Source organism: Lepeophtheirus salmonis, chromosome 9 (assembly GCF_016086655.4).
Source record: "Lepeophtheirus salmonis chromosome 9, UVic_Lsal_1.4, whole genome shotgun sequence".
NCBI classification, from domain to species: Eukaryota; Metazoa; Arthropoda; class Copepoda; order Siphonostomatoida; family Caligidae; genus Lepeophtheirus; species Lepeophtheirus salmonis.
The window spans coordinates 20,643,919-20,655,686 of NC_052139.2; the positions used below are offsets into that span (position 1 = coordinate 20,643,919).

Below are 11,768 nucleotides of genomic sequence, written 5' to 3' on the forward strand. Positions count from 1 at the left end.
TTGAACTCAATGTACGTAGATTCGTGCCCCAATTGTTCTTAGAGAAGGGAAGATATGTACATTATGTACCTATATAGCTATTGACCTATTGTAATACTATAATACACTTGCTTATACTTAATTAGCGCAACTCCATCTATCCAATGAAAGGAACATTAAAAAAAAAAACATGTACACTGTAAATTCTTTCCCTGTATAATTCATCCATGGATCCATTCACTTCCACTTTGTAGAGGAATATTTAGTGAAGTCATACGCTTTATATTCCTTAACTACTTAGTCGTTTTTGTGTAGGACTGAAAAATGAGGCATAGGCAGTTAGTAATAGAGATAAATCGCGAGTCATCGATGATCAGTGATGAATGGGAGCTGGATATGAATTATTTATGGTGGTGTTAGGACCTTAGAAAGTGGAAGAAGAAAAGTAGTGTCAGGATTGAATTCTATTATCCATGGATCGGGATTCCATTGTTATTAACATTTATCATGACGTCATTTCTAATCCAGAAACACCATAACTCACTCATATCCGTCTTCCATCCATCACTAGTCATCACTCATCTTCAGTGCTGACTATCCGCTACCCAGGTCTCCATCAATCTGTTTAACTATGATTTACTAATGAAAAATAGGTGTGCAGAAAATTATGATTCATTAAACTACTATTAATGAAGTTTTGAGAAGATGATTACAGCATTATCATAAAAGTTAATGAAATATGTTTGTTTGCAGTTTAAAAGTAATAAAATTAATATTTTTTTAAAAATTTTAATGTATATTAACAAAAAAGCAAAAACACATTTTTTTTTTTAAAGTATACCTTTTCAAAATTTGTAGGTTATTGTGCTATTTTTAAATGTTTTCAAAAACTGTCAAAATTTACAAATTATACTTTTAGACATAAAGAAACAACTTTTAAGAGAACCCCTCTAATTTCAAAAATTTTAAAAATATGCTTCAGTTTCATATACAAATACTTATTAAAACTATATATCACATATCGTATTTCAAACAATATACGTAAGAAATAAAAGAAGTCAAAAATTATGTATAATAAAAATATTTTCGTCAATGTCCAAGGAAAAATAGAGTCACCCAAAAGAATAAAATGTAATTTATGTAAATTAAAACTTTTATACTTTAAAACAGATATATATATTTTTTTTACCACATTTAAATTTAACATAAAATCTTTTGCTGCTATTTGTGTTAATAAAATGACTGTATTACAAAAATAAGCATTTTTTTCGAATTCTAATGATTTAAAGAATAACTTCCATTTCTTCGATTCTTCGTACTATAATGGCTTGGGGATCCTCAACATCGTTTTTATTTGTTTGTACAGAAGTGTGTACCTTGGGAAGAGTTTCCTTCTTGTTGGGTTCATCACCTTTTTGGTCAAGCTTGATTTCCCTTTGCTGTGAATTGCATGGATTTGTTCTCTGTGTTTCGAGAACCATCTGATTTCTGATCAATGCCACGTGGTTTGCCTTTAAATGGGAAGAAATGAACTATTAGCTAATAACACATGTCAGGAACATTCGCACGGGGTGATAAGTAGGGCCTGTAGTCCTGTCCCCAAATGAAGAATTTTTTTTATTATCCCAATGAAAAAAAAAAAAGAGATAAAAAAGATTTAAGGATCTCTTAAAATAAAAACGAGAAAGGTGATATAAAAAATGATACCACACAAAATATTTCCTTAGGACGCCCCTGCAAATACGATTTGTATTATAGGTACGTGGTATTGCAAAAGATAGTTTTCATGTGAAGTCGGTAAGTCTTCCAACCAAGAAAAACTTTTTTTAGCTAATACTAGAGTATGTTTACCCGGCATTTAAAAATTAAAATTAATTAAGAACTCTTTTACTTAAAAAAAATAAAAATAAAGACTGCAAAATTATAAGAATTACTCTTGCATAATACTTTTACGTATTTTTACACAATTTTCTTTTAAGGGATAGGATAAAGTTTAGGAAAGAAAAAATATTTCACTGACCATTGAACTATCATGTTATGGTGTAAATCTTTTTTATTTCTTCTCTAAACCTTGTAAACTTAAAACCAAGCATCTATTGATAATCATTATTAGAATTTGCCGATCTTTATTTTTTAATATAAAATAGTCGTTTATTTGTCAAATATTCGTTTAAAAAAATGATATTTTAAGGCCACCATAGCCCTATAGGCTAAAAGAAATATTATCAAAAGCATTTTTAGACCCTTACATAGCTACATCAAACATTTTAGCAAAATTTATTCATTGATTTGGCTGTTAATTCTGGACACAGACACACTCATACACATATATATATTTGCATTTAATACGTAAATTAAGGAATATAGGGAACTTTAGGATGTTGTAATGGAACGAACAAATAAAAAGACTTAAAACTTATTGTAAATCAAAGTAATGAGTATTTTTATATTAAAAATAATTAATATAAGAATTGGATATTCAGTCAGTCCAATATTCTCCTATAAGTTATATCCTCTTGACTGCGCTTAGTCCCATTTAAAATATATCATACAGGTAAATTAATGATCTTAAATATCGTCAAAGGCTATCAATCTATTTGCCAGTGTGTGTAGGATGTTGTTGTTTGTTAAGGAAAGCATATTGAATTAGAAACATAGGTAAATGTAGTATTTAAACAATTCACTAATTGGTTTAGAGTGGTCTTTTTTTGATTCCATAAAAGTCACGTTTTTCGTGATTTAGTCTTTCTACTACATGTTTGTGTTTCCACTCTGTATAAAACGTATAGATCCATGAAATTAACCCTTTGGTTTGTTAAACTCATTTTCTAAAAACACAAATTTTACGTCAAAGAATACGTTACAAATAGCCTATCCCTATTCCCAGCCTATTTTAATAGTTAACCAATAATAATAATAAAAAAATTATAATAATAATGGATTGACTCACTATTTCCAGTGACATAACTACAAATTAGAAATATAAAGGTAAAGTTCAAAATATCAAGAGAAAGGAAAAATCACAACAAAAAGCACACCAAAATATTTCTCATTGAAAAAAAATAATATAAATTTTTTTTGTTAAAAAACTTCTTTGAAACGTATTATAGCCGCGTATTCTTATACATCAATCAATCATATACTTCATAGCTATTTATTATATATTTCTGTTGAGTGTATTTCTACATGTCAAGAGCAGTTACACGGAAATGAGTTTGTCAATTTGTGAATAAAAACTTTTTGACTTTCATAAATATATATATAAGGCATTTTTCAGAAGAAAGGATTTAACCTTTTTGAAAAAGTTTTCTTACTCGTTAATTAGTACAGATAGGACAATTTTTGTACTGGATACAAATTATTCGGAAAGTTATAAGTAAACTTGTATTATCCAGGTATTAGAGCTTTTACAGCTAATAAAAAAATCCTTGGGATATTCCGGATGTTGAGAAGTTTAAAGTATTGTATAATACAGTGTTTTTCAAATTGGGGTACCCGTACCCTTTGGGGTATTGGGAGGTACTCCAGTGAGTGCTTGAGATTTTGAAAGAATATTTACGGGTGGTAGTTATATCAAAGGTGTCTTCAGGGGCTGGGCTGCCATTATTTTTCTTATATAATGCAACCTATTTCCGATAAGAAACCAAAAAAGGCCAAAAATCACTGTATTTAGTTGGTTGTCATCAGTTAAAGGATTTATCTTCTTTTCTTTTTATCAGTAGTTTTAACAATGTTCAAGAATGATTTCATATTCTGCTATGCGGCTGTAGGGACTTTTGACAAGCCTCTTTCTGTTTTCAAAAAAAAAACTTCTGGGTTGCCTTTGTCAATCTCACTCCTGGAAAACCGCTGCTAGACGAGAGAAACTCAGCTCCTTGGTCACTTGAGCATGGGGGAAGTGCAGAACGTAGAGTAATTAAAGCGTTGATAAGCTGACAGTAAAGCAGGATCTTCGGTTCTTTGGTGACGTCCAACTAACAATGAGCAAGAGATCCTTATGACTCCAACTAGTAAACAGATCTACATAGCCCCATTAGATTGTTGTCTGCTCCATAACTTATTCCATGGTTAATGAAATGAGTAGTCGATTTAAAGTTTTATTAATTAATACACATGAATACACGCGAATTCATAGATCTTAACGACTAAAACAAAAATATAATTGAAAGATTTATTATAAAGTTGAAAAATTAAGGGGAAAACTTATAAAATACCATATGCAGATTTTTTTATTGCAACTATAATGTGTAAAATAACACTAATCACTCTAAATTATTCTTATTAAAATCTTTTTTTTTGATTACAAATTTCCCACGTTTGAAATTTTAGGTGCTACATTTTCAAAATTTTAGCGCTCTGATTTGTTCATTTGGAATAAATAAGTCCTAAGTATAATGATAACAAATAATTTTGTACAACCTAATGTAGTCAGTGGGAAGTTGCAAATCCAACCATTTCAATCTTGCTTTTATAATTTTTTCATCCCATTGGCGATCAATTCTAAACTTTTGGAATTTGTGTATAAGCAAATACAAATTGTAGCAAGATTTGGGATCATTTTACCCAAAATATGAAACAAAGAAGGGTAATCGTAATTATTGTGGCAAAATATTAATAGCTAAAGGATAAAATACTATCCGACTTCCTGCACATGTGAAGAGAAAACATCAAAGGAGCATAGATGAAGAAGAAACATCATAGAAGAAAACAAAAGCTATGGGAAGATATTTCAACCAAATAACAAACTCTTAAAAATATTTTCAAGAAAAAAATTCTTGCATGTGTGATGATGAATACACAAGTATACGAATTCAGTAATTCATTACTATGAATTAAAATGAGGACAAAATCGTGATTTTTAATTTTAATTTTTGACGGACTCTAGGATTTATTTAATAAGAATTACAATAATGATTTTTGTTTCACAAAAGTTACAGAAATATCAACAGTTGTTCAAAAGATTTAAACCTCTCCTTTTATATCGTAATTATTTTGGTACCAAATCAATGAATCGCTAATCTGATGGGATGGTATTGAAAGAAAGTCGAGTAAGGATATATCAAAATCCGTAAAGATCTATGTCCGAAATTGGTAACGAAATAGGAATTTTGACGTCGTCATCGCATAGTAATTGTCTGTGAGGGTCGAAGATGATGCAGTACAAGTTAAATTTCAGTCAAAACATCAATTGCGAAGAGAGTCGAACGTTGTCGATAATTGTTACAAGTTTGTATACCAAGGACGAAAATTGTTTTCAGCGATGATTTTTTTTTTATTTTTGAACCAAAATTCCATAGACAAAATGAATGGAATTGTTGTAGGTTTGCTTTCTCATTGGACGATAAAACTATACCTCTTATTAACAACAGCCGATCTCTTAAGATATGGGCCGGATGTTCGTTCCAGATACAAGCTCCCATTAGTTTTCTTTACCCAAAGGTCTCTATATGAAACAGGATTATTGCATCTAAAGGTGCCTCCATGGTTTTGTATGTTTGTTAGTTTTCTACCAAGAGTGAGTGCCCATACAAACTGGAACACGAACTCAAGAATGGTTAGAACAGTCCATTCAATTTTATGACAAATCAATGTAGCCCTCTTCAAGTCCAGATGCAAATCCCTGCTATTATTTTTTGTAGGGATATCTAGAGTCGAAGGTGAAAGTCCAGCCCTATCAAAGCTTAAATATTCCACAAAATGCCATCAATGCTGCTTGGGACTAACTACCCGAAAAAGATGTATTTGTACATCATGCATCTCATTTTGACGTCGATTATCATCAATAATTTCGAATGATGTTGGATATAAAGAATATGTCTTTATCATAAAAATTATAGCTAAACTTTTAATAAAAACTATAGCTAAACTTTTAATAAAAACTATAGCTAAACTTTTAATAAAAACTATAGCTAAACTTTTAATAAAAACTAAATTGATATATTTTTATCGATAAATTACTCATTGCGTCAATAATGAGGTTTAAAACTTTTGGACAACCCTGTATATCTTCATAGAGGAGAAGTAAAACATTTTAACTTAGGAACTGTGTGCGTTTATGGTTCCATAGTAGCTACTAAAGCAGTTGTTACTGTAACCAATAATTTAATTAATTTTGGAATAGATTTGGATCATTAAGTTATTGCTGGAACGAAGGATGGAGTCAATATTGTGAATAAATTTGAAGACTTAATTAAACTCATTAGCAAAAAATGAAAATGAAAACCATGAAAATTATTTGGCTGTTACAAAATTTATTTTAAAAAAAACGTAAATCTTTCGAAGTTATTCTAACACAAAAATAATTTCTTGAAGGATAATGAAAATAGGCTTGAAGAAGATTTAGACGAAGATGAAAAGGATGATGAGAATGAACAGTAGAATTTTGATACTGAAGGCTTTATTTAACTTAATGACACTCCTGAATTTTGAGCAAATCTTAAGGCCGTTTTGAATAAAGTTAGAAAAATATAAGCTTGTTTGCAAGAGCACAGCAAAAAATGATAAAATTAAAAAAAAAAAAAGGAAATATTTTGAGTAATGGAAAGGACCTCAACCTTCTTTTATATAAAAATAATTGTTAAAATTCATCTGTGACAATAAGTCTGCACTTCGTGGAGTTGAGAAACCTTTTCAAAATTGCAATAATTGAAATAGAAAAAAAGTTTGATCTTGCACCAGAAGAAATCAAACAACTTGAATAACTTTTGAAAGCTTTAGTACAATTGGAAGAAGCTTTTTTAAATTTCTCTGAAGAGATTCAAATATCTTCCCATGTGAGCAGTTAATTATTCACCCTACATAATAAACTTCGTATTCAAGAAACGTAAATCATCCTAAATTTGAGAGATACTTGTATTGAGAGAGTCCTTGAGATACGACAGTCTCAAGTAATGCACTTTTTTTCAGTATTCTTATGATTGTAAATACTTGACTAAAAAAAAGGATGATTTTGAGGTTATCATTAATAAAATTTTTTTTGGAAATCGACTTGGTGAAAGTCTTTTATACGAGTTTTGTAATAAAGAAATAATGGAAACTGTAGTTGGTCAATAACAAACATGAACTTGAATAAAATAAACTTATCGAGTAAAGCTTCAGGAAATTCTTAAAAAAACAAAAACTTCTAGTAAAGTTAATAATGATTTATTTTGTATGGATAAAGTAAGTAAAAAAGCTATGACTTTGGTAGAACAGAATGAAGACAAGAATGAAGCTAAAGGCATTGTACATATAAAATAGGCACTCTTAAATATTTAACCATATTCTACAGAACAAAAAATTATTTTTTCAAATCTTTCAGTTTTTTTCTAATAAGCTTCCTAATCGACTATGAGATGATTCTTTTTATTCTCTCCTATTATTATGTACAAATGGATATAAAACTTGTCTCGATAATTTCCCTAATAATTTGCGATGATTTTTTTGCATATCGACTCCCAGGAATCCCAAAAAGCTCAATAGTTTGTCATCACTAGTAATTATATATTCGAATCTGTTTATTCATGATTTGTCATATTTTTTTATTGTTGTTTTTAAAATTAGTATGCTTTTATTGGTACACAGTCAAAGAGGGGGGGGGGAGGGGTTACATAGAAAAACGGTCATTTGAAGTTCAATCTGTATCAGCCTCAGTGAATAACGCTGTCTGAATCGATTTTACATACAAATTGCCCTCTCTATAATTTGTTCTAGACCTACTCTATCGATGTATTTTTTATGACATTAGGTGTGTTTTAAAATTTGTGAACATTGAGACTGTAACTTCATTTATTAAAAGTGTTTCATAAATCATAGTTGAACAAATTATGAATCAGAATAGTGGAGAAAATAAGTTTAGAGATTGAGACAAAATCAAATATCGGTCTTGAACCGAGTCTCACCACTAAATGAACTTGCTGAACACCATAAGGTACATACATTATAATTACAATATATCAATTATACATTAATGATATGGTTTTCATCAGTATATTACAAGCAGGGTTAATTAAAAAATAAGATTATTTGTCGTCCATACATATAAATAGTAATGAAAAGGGCCTACTTTTTTTTAGCTTTGTCTTTTTTTTGGAGTAGGAAAACAGAAAAGATTTTTTGTTCCAAAGCTTTTTGTTAATATTGTAATTTGGCAATTCACTAGAATACAAATACATTTTCAAAGGAAATAAAAACCGACCACAATTGAAAATCCAGCCATTACTTATGTATTTGGATTGTTATAATTTTTTTTAGAAAACTTTAATTTCCAAATTTATACTATCTATTCGGTCTCCAAAATAATATTTTTTTGCACCTATTTTTACTAATTATGTCAACTGTTGTAATGGATTCATACGTAGGCTTACCTTTCGGGACTACCCACTGTACCGAGGCCCATTTAGGTATAACTGATTGAATAAAAAAATTATAGATATTCAAAACCTGTCCTACCTGTCTCTTACTGTCTTATAAACAGGCGAGCAATCTTTTTAAGAGCAAGTCTTGGTTAATTGGCCATTTTGACTATGGTAACAAATGCATGTAGTTTGAAATGTCTATATATATAACTTCACCCAAAACAATCCTGCCTTAAATGAATGTTGATAAGATGATACTCTTTGAAAATAATCTCGTTCTAAAGCGTGGACACACTTAAAATTCCATCCAGAAGACGATAGTTTTAGAGTTTGTAAAACTTAATCTTATCTTTTAAGTAATCGTGGTAGACCATTCAGTAAGAAAAAAAAAAGATATGAAAGATTCGTAATAAAAAAAATGAATGAAAAGACATAATAATAAGACCCCCCTAAAACACTTTTGCAATCTTCGTTGTGTGCCCTACATAACATGCAAGTTGGGAATTCTAGGCTGAGCCTCCCATCCCTCTCTGATGGCTGACTTGAGCAAGTTAATAATGCTGTAGTATGTGCTGTTGAACTTGCTCTCTACGGTGATACACTATTAATAGTCTTGAGTGTTAAAATCGGGAGAATATGGGGTCTGGAATCTTTAGCCCAGAAGCGTGCAAATTTGGACTTGAGAACGGCTTAGTTCTTTTTTGCTGTGTGGCGGCGAGTTCCATCCTGCTGCCGCAAATAATTACCCTTAGGGTGATTGGCCTTGAACCAGGGCAAGTTATGGTACATAAATTGTTTGTGTCAACAGCCTGTCCTTGTATGAACAATTATTTTTGAGAATACAGGTTACTCCAACGATCATGAAGGAATGAAATATATTGTGTGATCTTTTCTCGACTCTTGATAACTGCCCCTCTCTCTGATATATCACAGTTGTATACTCTTTCCTTTTAGAATATTATCTAATATCACATATTATTTCCTAATTCAAGATATGCACAGAGTATATCAATTAGTATTACATTAAGAAGCTAAGATACTTTTTTTTTACTAAAATAAAGTTTTACTCTTGGGTATTTAAAATTAAATCAACTTTTGCTTCCTTGAATCTAAAAAAAATATTCTATTAAGGAAATTAGTAGATTTTATTATGTGATGATGAAATACAATTTTAGTTTACAGTGAGTAGATATTATTTGAACGAATGGACTTATTATACGAAAAATCTTACAATTTGCTTTGGAAAAGTAGATAAAAATATTAAAAATTATTCAACTCAAGCTTCATTTACCGGTTAAAAAATTCAATAGAGTGCAAAGTCTCCCCTAAAGTATATTTGAGTTACATATCTCAATTTGTATAAAAGTTATGGTCGATTATGCATTATTTACATTTGGTCTTAACTTGACCTTAACCGCTCCAAATTTAACATACTCTTAATGTAGTCATATATAATCTTCGTACTAAGTTTGATCAAAATCGATTTGTAACTGTTGGCGTAATCCTGATGACTAAAAAACAAACAAATATATGTAAAACCATTACATCCCTTCAACTTCGTTGGCGGAGGTAATGAATGTCTCTTTGTACGAATGTAGAAATGAGCTTGCTTATCTAAAGCTCAGATAGGTAACACATTGCAGGGAAAAATAATCCCTAGCTTATCACGTCATATTCATTTTTATATATTCGTTATTATTATTGAGGAGGGAACAAGTGGATTTGAGTGGGTCCATGAAAAATGGAGAGCACCATTGATGACCATCTATAATTTTAAATCAAAGTTTATTTGTTGGAGAATCTCTAGTAAATCTGGATATTACCAAATACTATCGCTAGTATTTACTATTGTAGTTGTAGTATAATTTGGAGTTACATCCATTTCTCAAGTTATTTCCATTTTTCCTCCTTCAAAGTTTTGATTTTCAATACTTGTCTGTATACTATTTGTATCGGTACGTATATTTTCTTGCTATTTTGTTCTTTTATCAATTGTGAATGGTGTTCTTTTTTGTAAATAAAGAGATTAATGCTTTATTATTTGTATAGAATGTGGTATTTTAGCATTGAAGTTTGCACAGGCATCTTTATAAATAGTACAAAGGAATATAAATAAGACTATTTAAGAAATATTGTCCAAAGAAACGATATCAAGTTGGAAAGGATACACTAAGTAATTTTTGTGATAGAGAGCTCTTTGTAGAAAAATGTATTTATTGTAATTAATGTTTAATTTTTTTTTTGTTTTCTTTGTTTAGCAATAGATGAGAAGCTATTATTTGCAATAATGTTTAAAAATTAAATAATGAAATATTAATATTATTGTATGGTTAGACACATTTTTTAAGAATGAAGATAACATCATTAAACATGAAAGATCAATGATTTATTGATTGATTAATATTTACAATTATCACTATCTTTTTTACTTGAAAATTTGTCTCGGCATGACCCTTCTATAAATTAACCGATTTATATCCAAAGAAAAAAGACACTGTGTTGTGATACATATTTACTTCTTTCTCTCCTGTTAATAGCTGATTTTGTTTGGGAGAGTGACATTGAAATAAGCTTTTGGAGATTATTTAACTATTTGAGTTTTATTTTTTGTAAATAATGAAACTTCTGTCTCTCTAGTCTTTGTGTAAAAGCTTTTATGCTTCGTAAATACTTGAATAAATGAAAATACAGGGTTGATCTTATTTAGTGGTACACATTTAATTATTTTCAGTCCGGAATGACATCCGTGCAAAATTACGGGGGAGGACAACAAAACATTTTATCTCTGACCAGATTAAATCCCTGGAGGTACACACAAAGTTATATTTGGGTAGGGACCAGTGGGGAGAGTAGGAACAACAACTTAATATTAAAATGAATACACTGGGCACATCAGGGATGTTCGCAAGGTTATATTTATTATAGGGAGGGGGTTTGCTTTTTGGATTTTTTTTTCATAAAATTTCTGAAATCTACAAATATTCAAAATAAATTTCTAATATTACATTTTTTTGAAAAATAACATAAAAATCCGCAGTTTAAAAAAAAAGTTCAAGTATTAAATTTTCTAGTAGAAACCAAAAACTCCTTAATTTGTGTAGGGGGTGGGGGCGACAACCCCTCCAGCCCACTCCTTGCGGACGCCCTGAACAGTTTTATGATAAGAGTTTAATTAAGTTTCATCAACTACAAAAAAGGTAAAGTAGATAAATATATATTATTACCTCTTTTCGGCTGTTTAGCATTTTTTTGACAGTTTGTCGAAATACAATGTCCTTGCAGTATATCACAAAATTCAAAGATGAATTGATGACTATCAATAAATGATTGACGACAACCATATTTCCAGCCCAATCCGGGAAAGGGTTTTTCTTACCATTCCTATAACTTTGAGTCAATTCGTAGATGGCAATAACAACTTCACCTACAGGAAAAATTTGGGGTGTGTATGTG

At 30.0% G+C, this 11,768-nt stretch overlaps 1 protein-coding gene across 3 annotated transcripts in view; it reads right to left on the reverse strand.

The window, feature by feature from the left end:
• Positions 1 to 932: 932 nt before the first annotated feature.
• Positions 933 to 11,768, reverse strand: part of LOC121124363 (FMRFamide receptor) — a 50,568-nt gene continuing 39,732 nt past the window's right edge. For 2 of the 3 annotated variants that reach the window (XM_071890967.1, XM_040719519.2), the window contains 2 exons: positions 11,540 to 11,739; positions 933 to 1,490 (listed from right to left, as the gene is read on the reverse strand). In XM_071890967.1, the coding sequence (XP_071747068.1) occupies positions 1,263 to 1,490; positions 11,540 to 11,739 (428 nt within the window). In that variant the 3' untranslated portion in view covers positions 933 to 1,262. Of the gene's footprint in view, positions 1,491 to 10,548; positions 11,461 to 11,539; positions 11,740 to 11,768 lie in introns of those variants that run through there. The other variant, XM_071890968.1, reaches the window with a different exon arrangement.